At 40.8% G+C, this 19323-nt stretch overlaps 2 protein-coding genes across 2 annotated transcripts; both read left to right on the forward strand.

Annotated features, from left to right (window-relative positions):
• Positions 1–2030: 2030 nt before the first annotated feature.
• Positions 2031–3738, forward strand: LOC100856400 (SWI/SNF-related matrix-associated actin-dependent regulator of chromatin subfamily D member 2-like; the record flags this gene model as incomplete). Its single annotated transcript, XM_038525480.1, has 1 exon — positions 2031–3738. A coding segment is annotated over one exon (1056 nt), but the record flags the coding sequence as incomplete, so codon positions are not given.
• A 1501-nt stretch (positions 3739–5239) lies between these two features.
• Positions 5240–18815, forward strand: LTV1 (LTV1 ribosome biogenesis factor). The gene is made up of 11 exons (XM_038526229.1): positions 5240–5410; positions 6430–6561; positions 8391–8564; positions 13075–13162; positions 14256–14394; positions 14755–15010; positions 16415–16542; positions 17502–17641; positions 17920–17972; positions 18141–18341; positions 18471–18815. Exons 1-11 carry the CDS (start codon positions 5408–5410, stop codon positions 18579–18581), a joined length of 1425 nt encoding a protein of 474 aa, XP_038382157.1. The 5' UTR covers positions 5240–5407; the 3' UTR covers positions 18582–18815.
• Positions 18816–19323: the final 508 nt, after the last annotated feature.

Consider the following 19323-nt stretch of genomic DNA (forward strand, 5'->3'; position numbering starts at 1 on the left):
CTAGGATATTTCTTTGTAAAATGTTTTTCTATTTATAATTACTAACAAAATAATGCCATTTTCACGGTGTTCTATGGTCTGCTTTTTTTTCTGGCTAAGGGACTGTGTGTGTCAAACTGCCTCTTCCTTAGAACAACTTCACAATAGACCACAGTATAAATTTTTTTCAACTAATCCCTTACTAGTGGAATTGTAATTGCTTTATTATTCTCGATTGAACATCCTGCTACATCCATCTTGATGCTCTTTCCCTTTTTATAAATTAACTAGCTCCATACGCTCTATTAATATTGTCAAGCATATAATTTATAATTTCTAGAGTTACTGCTTTAGTGTCTAGTTAGCTTGGCTATATTTAAGCAAGTTTACTCCACTTTTGTGTACATTGGTTTCCTGGTCTGGGGGTCCTTGAGCAATACTGATGGAGAACCACTGCTGAATGTGACATAAATGGTGCTAAGATGGTAAACATGGTTTCAAAAGGCAAATTCATTTCACACGGAAAATACAAAAATTTTCAAAGCCTAGACTAAATCGGGAATTAAAATCAACTTAATTAAAATGAATTTATTAAAATTCTGTTTAATCATTTTGAAATGGATGCCATTTATTAGAACATACTAATAATATTCTAGAAGTATGGTTTCAATTAATTATCATTACTATAATATTCCAGTTATGGGTGATTTTAATTATAGGAAATGTTTTTCTATGTTAAGACGAGCCAGGGTTTTGCATATATACCATTTTAATGAATGCATTGTTCTAGAGACTGTATTCAACACATATTAAATGAGTTAATATATATCAAGTATTCAGAACAGGCTCAAACACATGTTAGCTCACTATATGTGTTGGCTTTTTGAGATGGGGTATATTGTAATGGTTAAGGGTGTGACTCTCAAACTACACCTGAGTTCACATTTTGGCTGCTTCCCTTAATGGCTTTGTGCTCTCGGGCAAAACTCCACTTAACTGTTCCTCAGTCTCTGATCTATATATAACAAAAGGATAACGGTAGTAAATCTCTTAAATCCTTCTTTAGGAATTTAAAGAGTAAATATATGTAAAGTGCTTTGAACAGTACAATTATTAATAAGTCCTTGCTATGCTATGCCCTAGGGAAATAAATTAGGCAAGACAAAAATTCTTGACCTCAAGTTGGTTATTTCAGTTTGGGTCTAAAGACAGATGAAAATAGTATGGCTTTACAATTGGTATAACTGCGTAGGCTAATTACAGCATACAGCGAGAGCATCTGGGTTGGGCCCTAGTTTTGAGGAGCGTAAGTTTCCTAGAGGCAGAAATGGCTAGGCTAACACTTGAAGAACAGGGAGACAAGAGCAAGAGATTTTTAGATGAGCATTGCAAAGTCGATCTCTTTTAGGTATATTAGGGAACTGCATTCTGATAGGGCTGAGTCAGAATGGTGCCCTATCAGAATGGTGGGGGATAAGGAGATATGATGCTAAGTTGGTGGATACAGGCCAAATGATAGAAACTGTTGGCTGCCATGCAAATGAGTTTGGACTTTATCCTGAGGCCAGAAGGTAGACATTTCAAGGTTTTATACAGAGAAATGATATGATTGGATAGGAGTACTAAAAATGATAAATTTGATAAAAGCGTTAATGAGGCGATACCTTTGGATATTTAAAAAGGTGGGATGGATAGAATTTTCTGGCTGGTTCCCTGCCATATGGAGGCAGTGCAGCACATGGTTAAGGATATAGCCTTCCTAACCAGACTGATGGGCTACACATCTAAACTTTCCTTTTATTGTGTGATCTTAGGCAAGCCACTTCAATACTCTGAACTTCAGCCTCTATAAGATAGGCTAATTGTCATCTAAGTACACGTTTATCAAAGGAATTAAATGACGTAACAAATACAGTGAATACAGTGTGTTAATGTTAGTATTAGATCAGTAAATATATATAGTAAAAGAATATTGCTTAAACTTAAAAAAAAAAAAAACAAGCAATATGGTTAAGTGGTCAGGCTCTAGTCAGACTCACGTTTAAATCCATTCTCTGGCCATCAAAAAGCCTCTGACGCAAAAACGGAAGCTGCGCATCTATACTTCCAATACGTTCAGTCCCAGCAAGGCAGAAGGCGATACTGCGGGCACCGCGGGGCCCCCTGGGGGAACCCCTGCAGGGGACAAGGTGGCTTCCTGGGAACTCCGAGTGGAGGGAAAACTGCTGGATGATCCTAGCAAACAGAAGAGGAAGTTTTCTTCATTCTTTAAGAGCCTCGTCATTGAGCTGGACAAAGAGTTATACGGGCCTGACAACCACCTGGTAGAGTGGCACTGGATGCCCACCACCCAGGAGACTGATGGCCTCCAGGTCAAACGGCCTGGAGACCTCAACGTCAAGTGCACCCTCCTGCTCATGCTAGATCATCAGCCTCCCCAGTACAAGTTGGACCCCCGACTGGCAAGGCTGCTGGGGGTGCACACACAGACAAGGGCGGCCATCATGCAGGCTCTTTGGCTTTATATCAAACACAACCAACTGCAGGACGGGCACGAGCACGAGTACATCAATTGCAACCGTTACTTCCGCCAGATCTTCAGTTGTGGCCGACTTCGTTTCTCTGAGATTCCCATGAAGCTGGCTGGGTTGCTGCAGCATCCAGACCCCATTGTCATCAACCATGTCATTAGCGTAGACCCTAACAACCAGAAGAAGACAGCATGCTACGACATTGATGTGGAGGTAGATGACCCACTCAAGGCCCAGATGAGCAATTTTCTGGCCTCTACCACCAATCAGCAGGAGATTGCCTCCCTCGATGTCGAGATCCATGAGACCATTGAGTCCATCAACCAGCTGAAGACCCAGAGGGATTTCATGCTCAGCTTTAGCACGGACCCTCAGGACTTCATCCAGGAATGGCTCTGTTCTCAGCGCCGAGACCTCAAGATCATCACTGATGTGATTGGGAATCCTGGGGAGGAGAGACGAGCTGCTTTCTACCACCAGCCCTGGGCCCAGGAAGCAGTGGGGAAGCACATCTTTGCCAAGGTGCAGCAGCGAAGGCAAGAACTGGAACAGGTGCTGGGAATCCGCTTGACCTAACCGCTCAGGGAACTCCTCCTCTGCCTGGAAGGGGACCACTCTCTGGGACCACAGACACATAGGCTAAGGATGGGGTGAGGGCTCTGTCCTGTTACCCTATGCTCCCCAGCTATAGTTTCATAAATGTAGTGATAGGATTCTTTGTTGCTTTGGTCCCCAAAGCCTTATACTTACTTCATACTTTGGCTTTAAATGGGTTCACAAGAGATGCCTCCTCTGCTCCCTGCAGGCAGGCAGGCCCAAGTAGGTCCGCTGGAGGCTGTACTTTGACATTGGCATGGAGACATTTCAGAACCAGGCCTGCTGGCTTTGCTTGTTTACAGACCTCCTTGGGGCCAGTGTGAGAGCTGGCTCTGGGGAGCTGGGTGAGGAAGAGGAGCACAGCTCACACTCTTCCTAGCCTTTCTAAACCAAAGTTCTTCGCCATTCCTACCAGCCCAGCCTTGCTGCCGGTTTTTTCCTTTCCTTTGGGTATTTGCACTATGTGGGAAGCAGGTTTTTCTATGCGGGAGCCACTTTTTTGTACAGGGGTAAGTTGGGGTTTTCAGGGAGTCCTGTTTGGTGCCTCCTTCCGTATTTTCTTTCCTCAATCTATGCAAGCGGCTCTGGCCACCATCATCTCCTCGGATGCCAGAGGGCTGTCACCCTAGCTCAGGAGCCCAAGGTGGTGGAGCCTCCTCGGAGGGGACTGCAGTTCTCTGGCATGGCCTGAGGTACACGGGTGTGTGCTCCACACGGTGGAGGGCGGGGGGTGTGAGGGGGGAGGTGGGGAGGACCGTGTTGCCCCTTGGAGCTTGGTAGGAGGGTGGACCCCAGGGCTTGGCAAGTGCCACTTCTGGCAGGTTGGAAATTTCCAAATAAATCCTTGTTTATTGGTGGTAAAAAAAAAATAAAAAATAAATAAAATAAATGAATCCATTCTCTGCCGTTGAATATCTGTGTGAACTTGAGAATGTTACTCAACTTTCCTGTACCTCGGTTTTAGTATTTGTAAGATAATGAAAATAATAATAGTGCCTCTCATAGTGTTTGGTAAAGAAGACGTGGAATAATTCAAGTAAAGAGCCAGCACATTAATTCATTGAAACAAATATTTATTGAGTATATGTGCCAGGCACTGTTCTAGGACCTGAAGAAAGAGAGACACAGTAGTAAATAAAACAGATCAAAACAAAACAAAACCTGCCCTCTTGAAGCTTATATTGAACGTCCTGCACGTAGGAGTGTTAAGTATCCTGTGTTACGAAGCATTATCCCAAGACAATTTCTGTGGCCCTCATCTAAATTGGTCGTTTAAGTTTTATTGTAATAAAGGAGTGATATTCCACAAATATTTATAGAGGTGATAGGGGGACATAAAGACAATCCAAGATAACTCAGACGTTGTAAAGACGCCAGAGATTGGGAAGGGGAAACACCAATTTGAGGAAAGATCTGCGGATAAAACCATGAGTGCGTTCCCAGGAAAAGCTGTGAGAATGTGCCAGCACCTGCCTGAAATCCTCCCAAGCAGGTGTGATGATAGCCTCTCTGTTTACACGTTAAAACATTTGACGGACGACTTGGAAGAAAATAAACATTTCACATAACCTCCTTACAAGGTATGTAAACACCGAAGAGATTCCAAATCTATCAGTTCAAATGCTTCTACTGTCAACAGATTGTCAAGGGTTTTGTTCACCGGACCTTGGAACGAAGACCTGATCAGGCACGAGGCAGCCCCGAAGAGCGGGGGCCCGACCTTCCGTTGCTAAGGCAACCAACTCCGCGCCAGCCCCTCAGACACGGAACCGGAAACCCCAGGGACGCGGGAGGGTGGACACCGTCCTAAGGTGTGTGGGCGTGAGTCGCGCTCGGGAGTAGGCAGGGGATACAACTGTCCTGGGGATAACTAGATGTCACGTCTGTTCTCAGTAGAGGGCGCTACAAAAGCAAGTTCCCCCAGGAACACCAACCCCTCTTTCGCGCCTCACGGCCACAAACGCGCCTACGACTCGCTTTCCCAGTTCGCTTAATTTTGGCCGGAAAAGCCCCGCCCTCCCGGGGACAACAGCCCCGCCTCCCGACAGCTTCTCGCGATCGTTGGGCCGAGCGAGCTCTGGGTAACTTCCGGCCGCGGCCCCTTCAGCTCTTCGGCGATTGGCCCCTTTCCACGGTCCGCGCCTTACTTCCGGTCCGGATTCCGGGGTTGCACGTGTGGAGCGGCCTGGGGACGCGGCTGGGAGCGGGGCCTCGCCGGCTTCCGTGTGCTGCGGAGTCGCTTCCCCGGGGCTCGGAGAGTGCTGTCATCCTCCTCCGGGTGAGCGCCGCGCGGCTGCAACATGGTGAGCAGGCCTCGTTGTCTCGGGGACGGGGCGCTCTGGTTTTGGCGGCGCCAGGCTGGTTGCTCGAGTGCCAGTGGCGACTGAGGGCAGGAACCGGGAGGGCTGGCCCGAAGGTGCGGGAGGCGGCTTGCGGCCCAGGGCCCCGGGCTGATCGCCCTCTCCCCTCTGGGCATCCTTTGCAGTTCAGAAGGCGTCTCCCACAGCCGAGCGTCGCTGGGGAGTGGGAAGAAGAGAGAGTGGCTTTCCCTTTCTCCGGAGGGGCCTAGAAACCATGTCAGCGCTGGACACAGACACTCCCTCCTGGGCTGCTTGCAATCGGGAGGAGGGAGAGTTGGCTGGGTTCTAAAGATGTTGGAGTGGCAGTTGTCTGTCTGCTCATCTTGTGTTTGCTCTGGGCATAGGGAGCTTGAGGGAGAGCCTAAGGTTGGGCCAAAACCTGGGATGATGCTTTCTCAGGTTGGAAAGCCAAGGTTGGGGAGGGTAGTAAGAGTGTAGAAAGAGATGATGGATCTTACTTAACTTGAGCTGTGTAGTCCAGGTTTCATTTAATAGGTGCAACAGGTGCGTAACTTGCTTGAAACGGTCTTTTCCCAGATTTTCCTGTGGCAGGCTGTTTGTCATTCTGGTTCAACCTGTCAGGGACCTCCTCTGACCCTGCAGACTAAAGTAATTTTCAGTCATTTGCATATCACCGTTTTATTTTCTTAAAACCTTTTGTTTTGGATGATTTGCTTGGTAAGAATAGGGAGGGACTCTGACCTTCTCATTGCTGTATTCTCAGCGGCCATAACGAAGTTTGGCACAGAGTAAAAGTGCCTTCAAATGTACATTGCAGGAAGGTAAGTACAAGGTTTTGTTGAACACTGTTGATGTTGCCTACTACAGAGATAGAAGTTTTAAAAACCTTTTGATCCTTCACATAACTTACTGAAGGTTCGTATATGGAGTATGGTTTTGTTGCTGCCTTTTGTTTGTTTATTTTTGTTCTCATGGCTTGTTCTCATTCTGTTCCTTTGAAGCCTCACAGGAAGAAAAAGCCTTTTATAGAAAAGAAGAAGGCTGTATCTTTTCACCTGGTCCACCGGAGTCAACGAGATCCTTTAGCAGCAGATGAGACTGCACCCCAGAGAGTTCTGTTACCCACACAGAAAGTAGGTTCTGTTCTTCAGCCGATAAGTTTGCAGGTGGACTGTGCATAGCTTCTAAATAAATTGTTGGACAGCTGCTGTTTATCCAACAACTGTGATTTTTCTGGGAAACAAAATTGATGACTTAATTTTCAGTAAATGTGCTGATTTTTTTGTCTTGTATATTGGATTGAGAGGGAAGAACACCTTTTTTGAGGTATTTTAATGAGCAAATCTTGTAACAGTAACAGTAAATATTTACTAAACCAGCTACAGTGCTGCATGATATTATTTAGGACATATCTCTGCTTTCTTTCCCTAAGATCCTATCATTTCAAAACCACAAACTCCTGTTTTGCCTCCTCAGCACGCATCTCACGAAGTGTAAAACATTAGAACTCATGAATTAGCTTTAGAAAATGCCAGGAAGCGGGACGCTGGGTGGCTCAGTGGTTGAGCCTCTGCCTTTGGCTCAGGGCGTGATCCCGTGGTCCCAGGATCGAGTCCCACATCAGGCTCCCTGCATGGAGCCTGCTTCTCCCTCTGCCTGTGTCTCTCATGAATAAATAACATCTTTAAAAAAAAAGAAAGAAAATGCCAGGAAGCCTTGAAAATGTTGATTTGATAATTGTCAGAGTGTAAGTATGGGCAAATTTTAAAGGAAGTCTTGGGGAACTTTAACCATTGTTAGCTTTTTAGGAAAGCCTGTTTGTGTTGTATGTTGAGAAGTTTTTTGGCATATAAATACAAGAAATTGTACTTGATTTTCAAGGCCCTTTAGTCTGTTAACCCTCCTAAGTACATGATGAAACAATGTGTATTTCTTGGCTTGAATTTTTTTTAATTGAAGAAGAGCTAGATATACAGTGTTACACTAATTTCAGGTGAACAGTGTAGTGATTTGACAAGTCTGTGTGTTACATTGTGCTCACTGCAACTGTAGTAACTGTCACTCTGCAATGCTATTATAATACCATTGGCTATATTCCCTATGCTATACCTCTTATTTTCATGACTTATTCTTTCCATAACTGGAAGCCTGTATCTCCTACTCCCTTCCACTCATTTTGCCTATCCCCACCATCTCCCCTCTGGCAGCCATCAGTTTTGTTTTCTGTATTTGCAGATGTTTCTGCTTGTTTCTTCCTTTTTTAGATTCCACATATGAGTGAAATTATATGGTATTTGTTTTTCTCCGACTTACTTTAATGAGCATAGCACCCTCTAGGTCCATCTATGTTGCAAATGGCAAGATCTCACTCTTTGATGGCTGAGTAATATTCCATCATGTGTGTACTGCATCTTCTTTATTCATTCATCTGTCATTGGATACCTGGGTTGCTTTCATATCTTGGCTGTTGTAAGTAATGCTGCAGTAAACATAGGAATCTATATATTTTATAAATCAGTGTTTTCATTTTCTTTGGATGAATAGTTATTGGATTGTATGTTATTCCTATTTTTAGTTTTTTGAGGAACTTCCGTTCTGTTATCCACAGTGACTTCACCAGTTTATATTCCTAGCATTAGTGCACATGGGTTCCTTTTTTTCCACATCCTCACCAACACTTTTCTTTTTTTCCTATCTTTGCTTGAATTGTTGCACGGAACTGTCTAATAGAATCAGGAATTGTTTTCATTCCATTTAAATTTTATATAGCACTCAGGGTTAGAAGCTGTGGGGTTTTGGGGTGTTTTGTTTTGTTTGAGTTTGTCAAGAATTCTTTGTCTCATTCTTGTCAGCCAAATGTTCACATGACATCTGTGTCCTATTCTGAAAGCTGTGTTCACTAGAAGGTTCCTGTGGCTTATGCTTGGAAGAGGTACTAATTCCATTTTGTATATCATCCTAGGTAAATGATGAAGAAAGGCGAGCAGAACAGAGGAAGTATGGCGTGTTCTTTGATGATGACTATGACTATCTGCAGCACCTTAAGGAACCATCTGGGCCCTCAGAGCTTATTCCCACAAGTACCATCAGTGCACCCAACAGAAGAGACGAAAAAGAGGAAACTTTAGTAATTTCAGTAAGACTTTTTTTATCAATGTATTTGGGAGCAAGTGAAGAAATCACTTATAAATCAAGATAACTGAGGCAAGAAATGGTATCAGTCTTAAGAACACAAAAATAAGCCATGCCCTACTTAAAATTATATATGTGTGTGCAGGTATGTCCATCAGGAGAGGGTAGGCTGCCTGTTTTTTTTGGTGGAATCTGTCAAAAATAGGTGCTTTTGGGGTGTCTAGGTAGTTCAGTTGGTTAAGCGTCTTGACTCTTGGTTTCAGCTCAAGTCGTGATCCCAGGGTTGTGAGATCAAGCCTCAAGTCAGGCTCTAGAACCTGCTTAGTACTCTCTCTCCGTCTCCTCCTCCTGCTCATGTGCATGTGCTCATGCATGCTCTCTCTCAAATAAGTCTTTAAAAAAATAACCACCTTTGATGGGGTTAGAACTTTGATTAATAGTTGTAGTCGTGCTAGATAACATCTTTCAATAGAAGAAAAGTGGCTCACATCATATATGTTAGCAACTATTCAATGTCATAAACTGTCTTCTAAGGTAGAACTTAATCTTTGCAGAATGTTCAGATCTTTAACAGTTGTAAAAAGCTGCAGGCTAACATAAGAGAAGCGAAGCAGTAGATTGTAATGAAGTTCCTGTTACTCTTCTCAACAAATGCAGTCCACTTTAATTTTTTAAGTGTAAATGAGAGTACATACTTACATGAAATTAGCACCACTAATTTAATTTTCCCCATTTATATTAAAGATGCCCGTGTCTTATGCCTTTTTCATTTTATTTAGTATTAGTATACAGTAAGTTTTCCTGTGAACTTGATATCACCTGGCACTTTAAAAAATGATACTCATTTATTGGGTTTATTAACAAATAAGAAGAGCTAAAAAGGATGCCAATTTCTCCTTCTCATTCTTTACTCCTCTCATGGTCTAGGCATTCTTTTCCTTGGGGAAGTGTAATCATAGCTCCTCCAGTCTATAGTTTGTTGCTTAAGGAGAGTCAAAAGGGTTAGCTTTAAGGTATTATCCCAAAGGAAGGTAGTGAGTGGAGCTGTTCATTCATTTCCTAGATTGTAGCTCTCTTGTAAGGCTGCATACCCCACTCCTACATCTCTGTCATAACAACCAGCTTCTGTACTCTACTTTTACTTTTTTTTTTTTTTTTTAACATTTTTTAATTTATTCATGAGAGAGACAAGAGACATAGGCAGAGAGAGAGGCAGGCTCCCTGTGGGGAACTTATCCCAGGACTCCATCCCAGAACCTGAGGATCACGACCTGAGCCAGAAGCAGATGCTCAACCACTGAGCCACCCAGGTGCTCTTCTACTCTTCTTTCCCAAGGCAATACTATCTGGAGTAAGGTATGTATCTTAGTGCCTCACCTCCTTCCATTTCTCAGGGAGAGAGCGAGGGGGTTCCGGTAGTTATTCAGCTTTATCTTAGGGAGAAGAGTCTTAATAAGGTTCTCAGATTCTTCTGGCTGAATTGTATTGGCTTTTAAGAGATTAGTTTTTGGGCAGCCTGGATGGCTCAGCGGTTTAGCACTGCCTTTGGCCCAGGGCCTGATCCTGGAGACCTGGGGTCGAGTCCCGCGTCGGGCTCCCTGTATGGAGCCTGCTTCTCCCTCTGCCTGTGTCTCTGCCCCTCTCTCTCTCTCTCTCATGAATAAATAAATAAAATCTTAAAAAAAAGAGAGAGAGATTAGTTTTTGAAAACTTAGCTCTTAATCCTTAATTTATTTTGGGCAAAAGTAATCTATCTAATTGGCTTTTTGATAGAATAAGGCTCTTAAATGGACACTTCAGTGATGTTTGTAAGGGTGAGTGAATTATGTTATTATGTTTAAAAACAAAAATGCCATCTGCTTTCTGTAGCATGATGCAAAAATATGGATAAGTCCCATGTGCTTTTTTGACTTTAAAACCACTGAAATTGAGTAAACTAGAAATAATTGAATAAACCCTAGAAACAAAAGCACTACAGAGTAGTTCTGCTTAAGCAGCCCAATTGTCACTTGAAAGAAAGCAGATATTGCCATGGTAGAAAGCAGCTGGGCAAACTCAACAGAGTTCAGAGCTACTGCAGAAGAAGTATACATACACATTTCTTTTTTTAAAAAGTTACTATCTAACCTAATTGTGTGATTCTTTGACTGTTTTTCAAGATTTAAAAGCTCTCCAAAGGTAAATTCACTGAACACAAGCTGATCCTCCCTTTTTTTTAACCACATTCCGCGGTTAAATAATCACAGAGTTAGTTTGTTTTAAAGATTTTGTTCATTTATTCACAAGAGACACACAGAGAGATGCAGAGACATAGGCAGAGGGATTAGCAGGCTCCATAAGGAGCCCGATGCGGGACTTGATCCCAGATCCTGGGAACATGCCCTGAGCCGGAAGGCAGATGCTCAACCACTGAGCTACCCAGGGGTCCCATCACAGAGTTTCTTTAAAACAAAGCAAAACAGTGGGGTGCCTGGGTGGCGCAGTCCGTTAAGTGTCTAACTTGATGTCGGCTCAGGCTCGGGGCATGATCTCAAGGTTGTGAGATAAAGCCCACATTAAGCTACTCACTGAGCATGGAGCTGCTTGGGATTCTGTCTCTTCCTCTGCTGCTTCCCTCCCCGCTCGTGTTCTCTTATTGTCTCAAAAAACAAAATCACGTGTGTATTTTATAATTTTTAATAAGTAGCATAATATACCCCAAATCATTAAATTGTGCACTTTACGTGGCTGAATTGTACGTTCATTCTGTCTCAATAAAGTTTTGTTTTTTGTTTCGTTTCGTTTTTTATTTTAAAAAAGGACAGTATGGCAGAAAAGTAGTTTTTTTCCTATGCTTATGCCACCAGGAACACTTTGGAAGCTAAGTTGGCTGGTGTGTGCTCCTCTGTGTAGCTTTTGACTCATACTTCCCAGAGGCTTCCAATTCCGCATACTCCACGAGCCAACAAGCACATACATCTCAGCTTTGTGCCTGCTGCTAGACTAGGGAAGAGGTAGTTGGTGAGGTACAAGAGACAGATAGCATGTGGTGACCCTCACATTGGTAATTGGTCAAAAAGCTCAAACTAAAGCATAAGGACCGGTTAGATAATATGTGCCAGCACATGTTGAGATATATTGTGTATGGTGTGAAGAATAGAGATTTCACCCAAGGAAAGTTCCAAAAGAGCTTCATGGAGGAGGGAGGAACTGAACTGGGCACTGAAGGGTGGGTTGTATTGAAGATAGAGGAAGGAAGCATTCCAGTCAGAAGGGACATAGGTAGTAGTATGGATCATAGTGTCTGGCATGTGTGTACTTCATAAATTACTTTGAATTATTCCATGATGTGAGGAATGGGATATGATTTACAAAGAGATCATATTATTAAGTAATGAATTTGGATATATAGAGTAGTAGGCTTTGATCTTACCTTGTAAATCAGGAGTGAAAAATCAAAACCTCTTCTAAGTTCAGGAAAGTCACATTATGAAATACTAAAGGAGTTTTAACTTGGAAGTGATATGAAGGTTGGGTTAAGTGTGTACTACCTAAGCAGTGGTAATGTGTCTTGGTTAACCGTAAGATGGTGCCCAAAAGACTGATGTGAAATCACAGTATACAAGAGAGTTCAAAGAGCTATAGGGATGGAAAGAAGTGATTTATGACCACCCCAAGATTTAAGATAGCCAGTTCAGAGGCATGCTGTGCCATTATCAGAGATTGGCATGTTATCTCAGTTTAAGAAAGGAAAGATTAAATTTTGAAACTTGAGAGTGGCATTACCAAACCTGGATTTGAATCCCAGAACCTCACTTAAAGACTAGTTGGAAGCCGGTATGGCATTTGACCTTTCTTAGCTTTTGTTGACTACAGTTTGCTGATATCTCACGAAGATTAAACGGAATAATATGCTGGAGGAGGCTTTGTGAAGTATTCTTAAGAAGCTGCTTGTGAGAGGACGATAGAATATACAGGTTTCAAATATTTAACTGGAGTACAAGTGAGCCAGAAGGCAGGACGTCGTTGTATTAGTTTTCCTAGGACTGCCATAACAAATTACCACACCTTACCACTGGGTGGCTTAAAACAACAAATTTATTCTCTCACAGCTCTGGAGGCCAGAAGTCTGAAAGTGTGCCTTCAGTAGTGTTGCTTCCATTGTGGGGGCTCAGAGCAAGAACATTGTTCTCACGTATCTCCTTGTTTTTGGTGGTTGCCAGCAATACTTGTGTTCCTTGGCTTGTAGATCTGTCATTCCAGTCTGCTCTCAGCTTCACTTGTCATTCTCCCCCTGTCTTTGTGTCATCACGTAGCTTTCTTACAGGGACACACCTCTGTGAATTTGGGCCCACCATAATCCACTGTCACCTCATTTTAACTAATTACATCAGCAAGGATTCTGTTCCTAAATAAGGTCACATTCTAAGCTTCTGGGTAGACATGAATGGGGGGGGCCGGAAGGCATACTTCAACCCAGGATAGTAATTCAGAAGTATTTTTCAATCTAACCATTGTGTAATTTCTCTTTCAAGACCACGGGAATTAAGTTGCCCTCATCAGTATTTGCATCAGAGTTTGAGGAAGATGTTGGATTATTGAATAAAGCAGCTCCTGTTTCAGGTGTGCTTGATTTCTTGAACTTTTCAACTGACTTGATCTGTGTTTTACAAAAAGGAAAGCATAGTAATGATAGAGTTTTAGTCTTTGGAGTTCCTATTTGGAGAAGAAAGTTGGTTTTGAAAATCTACTAGGGGAATTTTTAACCTTGACCTAACCTCTTGCAGAGGAAATGATGATACCTAGTCTTAACATACATATAGATTTAATCTGCTTTCAGAATTTCTTCTAAGAGCATATGTATTTTATAGAAGTCCATTTTACCATCTGTTTTCAGATACACTGGAAAATTGGGGTTTTTTGTTTTTGCAATATCAACATTGTATTTTAGAACAGACACAGAAGTGTTGTTTGGTATTTTCTCTTAAATTGCCTTAATTATTGACCAACGTTTGCCACCAGTGTTCATTCATGAATTCATTCAGTAGATTTTTAGGTTGCCACTAGATGATAAGGTCTTGGGTTAAACCAGAATAAAGTATAATCTCTTACCTCGGAATATATCATCAGTTGGGAAGGGGGGACAATAAATAAGAAATTACAAAGAAGTACAAATGATTAAATAATGCTTTAGTTAATAAGTGGACAGGGTGCCCTGGAGAAAATGATGTCTAAGCTGATTTCTTAGGTAGAAGTTAGGCAGGTGGATGGAGGAGGGTGGGGTAGGGAGGAGAGAATATTCCAAACAGGAAACTGTATGTGCAGAATTGAGAGAAAGTGAATAGGAAACCACATTTTAGCATGCCTAGAATGAATGGTAAGAATTAATATGAAATGAGGCTGGTGAATCAAGCAGTGGCCATGTTCAAGGTAAAAACCTTGAATTTTAGTAAATAGAATTTAATGTTGCAGATCTGCAGTGCAACAGTTTTTACAATTGGGTACTGATACCAGAGGTATTTTTCTTCCTATATTATTTTCTTATAGTTATCCCTCTCTATCTGTTCCTCACTAGACCAAACTTGAAGTTTTTAATCATTTTTTTTAATCCTCCATACATAAGTAGAATGTGTCATATAATAGGCATTTAGATTATGTTACATAAAAGAATCACGTTTTCTCGGGAATTACTGCTCAATTTTTGTTTTCCTTCCAGGACCTCGGCTGGATTTTGATCCTGACATTATCGCGGCTCTTGATGATGATTTTGACTTTGATAATCCAGACAATCTGCTTGAAGATGATTTTATTCTTCAGGCCAATAAGCCAACAGAAGAAGAGGGAACAGATATACAGTATGTGTTGTTTCTTTTGAATCAGGGATGACCTGACCATTGCTGCTTCAGTTGGTACCTATAGAATGTTATAACTGGAACAGACCTTTGAGAGAATTTAGTTTTAGATTTTTGTATTTTAGAGCAAAAGATGTGAGACTTGAGGTCTTTATAAACCAACGATAGGTGGGGCTAAAGTCCAAGTTGCCTGATTGCTGGTTCATTACTTTTCCAGCCATACCAGACAGGTCAAGCAGCACAGCTGTTCCTGCCTAAACAGAAATCCTCCCTGAAATACCCTCAAATTTTACTTGTGTAAAGTCATTTGGTTCTGTTGTTTCTCAAGTTGTTTTGACAGTTAATTTATGACTCTGGCTTTAGGAAATCTGAGGCCGAAGATGACAGTGAGTGGGAAGATATGGATGATGAGAAGGAAAGAGGTAGTGATGACGATAACTATGGCTCTGTGGGCTCATCAGATGAGGCCATGTCTGTCCCTGGAAAATCTCCTGGGGCTGTAGAAAATCACTTGTTCTGGGAAGAGGAAACGAAAAGTCGCTTTACTGAATATTCTATAACATCCTCAGTCATGAGGAGAAATGAGCAGCTGACTCTTCATGATGAGAGATTTGAGAAGGTAAGGTCGGTCTCCAAATAAGGGACCCTTTTAATACTAATTCCTGGTAAATTTCATATGACCTTAGAACTCAAAGCCAGAACTTTAAGCATTAGAAATAGCTTATGTCTTATTAAAACAGACTATAAAACCATCCAGTTTTAATTCTAGAAAGAATGCATATAGGTCAGAGATAGCTGATGGAATCTGTGGACTTCCTTAGAGAGGTTTGACATTTTGATTCTGAACCTCTGACTCCAGTCCCTAAGATTATGCTGTTTTCCTCAAGCATTGGCCTGAGCATAAACAAAATTCCATTGCTTTCAGTTTTGTGTGTGTGTCTGTTCACTGACATATCCCAAGGTCTAATATGGTGTCTGGCATATGGTAGGAATTCATGCTATTCAGTAAATGATGAACGAGCGAATGGTGTCATTCAAGGTAAATCTAATAGATTCTAACTTCTACCTTTTCACTGAGTACTAGTAGGCAAACTATTACAAACAACTTTACTCTTCAGGAGTCAACATCACCTGCTATTTAGTCTTAACGGTGTTTGAGTAATACAGTAAACATCATTTAAACAAGAATGAAATTCGTACATTTATTTTTTTTTTTTATTTAAGTAAGCTCCATGCCCAGTGTGGGGCTTGAACTCAACGACACTGAGATCAAGAGTTGTGTGTTCTACCTACTGAACCAGGCAGGCACCCCTGAAATTTGTATGGTTAAAGGAGATTGTTTAGTTACATGGTCTTTTACTTTGCATAATCAACAAATTTGAAAACACTCATAAAATATTCCGAAGTAAAGATTTCTACCTACCATGTGCTCTCCAAGCTGAACAGAATTGCCTTTCACTTTGATATTAAATGGCAGCCTATTTACAGGGCAGCTGGGTGGTTCAGTTGCTTAAGTGTCCAAGTTTTGATTTTGGCTCAGGTCATCATCCCAGGATTGGATTGAGCCCTGCATCGGGCTCTGCCCTCAGCAAGAAGTCTGCTTGAGATTCTCTCCCTTGCCCCCTCACCTCGCCTGTACTCTTTTTCTCTCTCTAAGATCTTTAAAGAAAAAATGGCATCCTATTTTCAATCTAAGTGTAAGTCTTAAAGTACTGGATCGAATGTCTTCCACATTGTGTTGTCATGGTGCTAATCGCTGGCAATATTGTAATGGTAGTTATGATCTCATGGTAGTGCTTAGATATTGTGTAGAAATAAAATTAATTTAAAATCAGGGTGTTTGGCTGGCTCAGTTGATGGAGCATGTGACTTGATCTTGGAGTTGGTAGTTGAGCCCCACTTTGGGTATAGAGATCACTTAAAAAAATAACATCTTAAAAAAAGAGTAATGTAAAAATAACATTTTAAATGTTACAGTCTTAATACATTATTTTTCATGGCATCTTTTCTCTCTCTACTCCAGTTTTATGAGCAATATGATGATGATGAAATTGGAGCTCTGGATAATGCTGAATTGGAAGGTTCCATTCAAGTAGACAGCAGCCGCTTAGAGGAAGTCTTGAATGACTACTACAAAGAGAAGGCAGAGAAGTACATGGACTTTTCCTTATTTTTACTTGTTTTGCATTTTTAAATAAAGTTTGTAACAATATCTGAATCTAGAAAATCACCCAGTCAGAAACTATATTAAGAAAATGGTATGTTTTACATAAACTTTGATTCACATTTTGATATTAAGGTTCTGAAGCTGACTATAACATTGAGTGGAAACCTACTGAGAACCACTTTCTTTATGGCTTTGACCTAAGAGTCATGATAGAAGAGCTGAGGGTTAGAGTTGGAGTGCGAGGTCACATTCGACTTGGAGAATGAGGTGGTGCTGTTAGCCTCTTTGGCTGAAAGTTAATCTGACCTCTAATTATATATACTCTTCTTTTTTCATCTTCCTAAAATGCCAAGTATTCTGAGAAGTTGATAGTTATGGCTCATAGAAAGATAAAGAGTTTGTCTCTCCAGCCATATTAGCATAACTTTACAGCCAGATATTTGGTGATTCAGCTCAGCATCCATATTGAGGTAATTTTTCTGCAAGAAACTAATGAGGTGTTTACATTTGCTGGATAGGTCTGATACTCCATGATCACTATCATTTGCAGATCCTATAGTAGGACAAGGGCTACATATTTTGAGTGGATTATGTGATTTTGGAGAGACAAATGGGGTAATACTTTTCGAGGCTTTTAAAAAAAACCATGTTTTAGGAAACATGGGTTTCCTAAAACACTCGTTCAGTGTGTTATAACCCTGCAAAGATCTCTTCTGTCAGTGGAATGAATGTTCAAAACCTGCTGGAGGAGAGAGTTGTGGGTGGGGAGAGCTAGGATTTTTTTTTTTTTAATTTATTTAATTTATTTTTTTTTTAGGATTTTTTTTTTTTTAATGCTATTGTTTCCACAGCTCTTGAAGTGCAGTTTTAGTAACATAGTATAATAATGGGTGGTGTTATTTTTTCCCCTCCTGCCTCTTCATTTTCAAAAAACAACTACAAGTTGTGTAAAACTGAATACTCTTGAACCTCTGGAGGATCAGGACTTGCTAATGAATGAACCCGAAGGGTCTGAGGAGGAAGAGATTGTTACCGTAGTTCTTGAAGAAGCCAAAGAGAAGTGGGATTGTGAATCTATTTGTAGTAAGTATTTTAGTGTTCATTTTACTGCTAAAGGTATGATAGTAATTTCAAAGTATTAAGTTCATCAATTTATTGAAAAAGTACTATTTTGTGAAAATGATTTGGAAAAAGCAATATTCCCATTACTAAGTTGCAAACAATTTAAAGATACTTAGAAGAGAAACTCCATTGTTATTTTGAAATATGAAAACATCAAAGTTGGTAATATAGTAGGAACTCAGTAATGTTTTGCTGAATTGAAAATGTCCTTATTGGTACATGTTTGTTTGTTTTTAAAGGTACATACTCAAATTTATATAACCATCCACAGCTTATCAAGTATCAACCAAAGGTAAGTCCTAGGGTCCTGAGCTATCTAAAGTATAAAGTGCAGAAAATAGAATGTTTTTCTCACAGTGGCTTTACCCCTTTGTGGCTAGCAGCACAGGGAAAGGCAACAGTGAACTGTTTTTTAATAGGAATGGGAAGTGACCTTAGTATGATTTTATTTTTATTTCAGCCCAAACAAATCCAAATATCTTCTAAAACAGGAATACCTCTCAATGTCTTACCTAAGAAAGGACTCACAGCAAAGCAAGTTGAACGAATGCAGATGATTAATGGCAGTGATCTGCCAAAGGTGTCAACCCAACCTCGATCTAAAAATGAAAGCAAAGAAGATAAAAAAGCAAGAAAGCAAGCTATAAAAGAGGAGCGCAAGGTAAAGCTTTTCTCAAATGGGAGATGTATAAAGAGCTTGTGGTGGAGGGATGATTGTGGAAATTGTCTTCTGTAAAATTATTCTTCATAGGTTTAAAGATTTGAATAACATAACGGTATTCTTCTACAGGAACGAAGAATGGAGAAGAAAGCTAACAAATTAGCCTTCAAACTGGAGAAAAGAAGACAAGAAAAGGAGCAGCTGAACTTGAAGAAGAACGTTGAGGGGCTAAAGCTATGACAGTAGAGCATTTAGGATAAGGAGCCTTCTCCATTGGGGCTCCTTGTTATGTTCAGTATTGAACAAGGATCTTCAAAGAGACAAAACAATTTAATTTGCCATTTTTAATGGCAGGTATTTATACCACCAAGTTTTCTCTGCCGTCTTTCTTGTAAATATTGTAACATTTTAAGACTTAATATTATAAGCTTAGAATTTGCTCTGAAATAAAATGATTTCACAAATGTGAAATGACTGGATGAGTTGAAGGAAAACATCTTCATAACATAAATGGAATTGGTGTATTCTTCATTTATTTGTATGTTTGTCCCAGCTGTCTTTCGCAGATGTTCTCAAATATTTCTGAAACCTTTCCACTCTTTTCAGGAGTTAAGTGGTGTAATTTGCTGTATGTAGAAAAGTCACCCTGTTAAACTCCGGTTTGAAATGCTGAGTGGTTAAGAGTTTTCCTGAGAAGGTTCTGCTGTAGGAACTAAGTTTCCCCCGCTATATATGCAAAGGACTGTTTCAAAAGGATGGTAAAACTTGAGTGCTAGGATTGTTGGAACTCAGTTACTGGATGACTTACTTTTGGAATTTAGGAGCAGTGAAGACAGGAAGCAGAAACAAATCAAGAAAACGTCCTTGGCTTCAGTGAGTACTGGCTTAAAATCAGGAATATTTAGTTGAGTTTAAACTAGAAAGTTTGTCTTTTCAACATTATTTAATGGCTTGGAACCATTCATATTTGATTAAAAGATGT

Source organism: Canis lupus, chromosome 1 (assembly GCF_011100685.1).
Source record: "Canis lupus familiaris isolate Mischka breed German Shepherd chromosome 1, alternate assembly UU_Cfam_GSD_1.0, whole genome shotgun sequence".
NCBI lineage: Eukaryota > Metazoa > Chordata > Mammalia > Carnivora > Canidae > Canis > Canis lupus.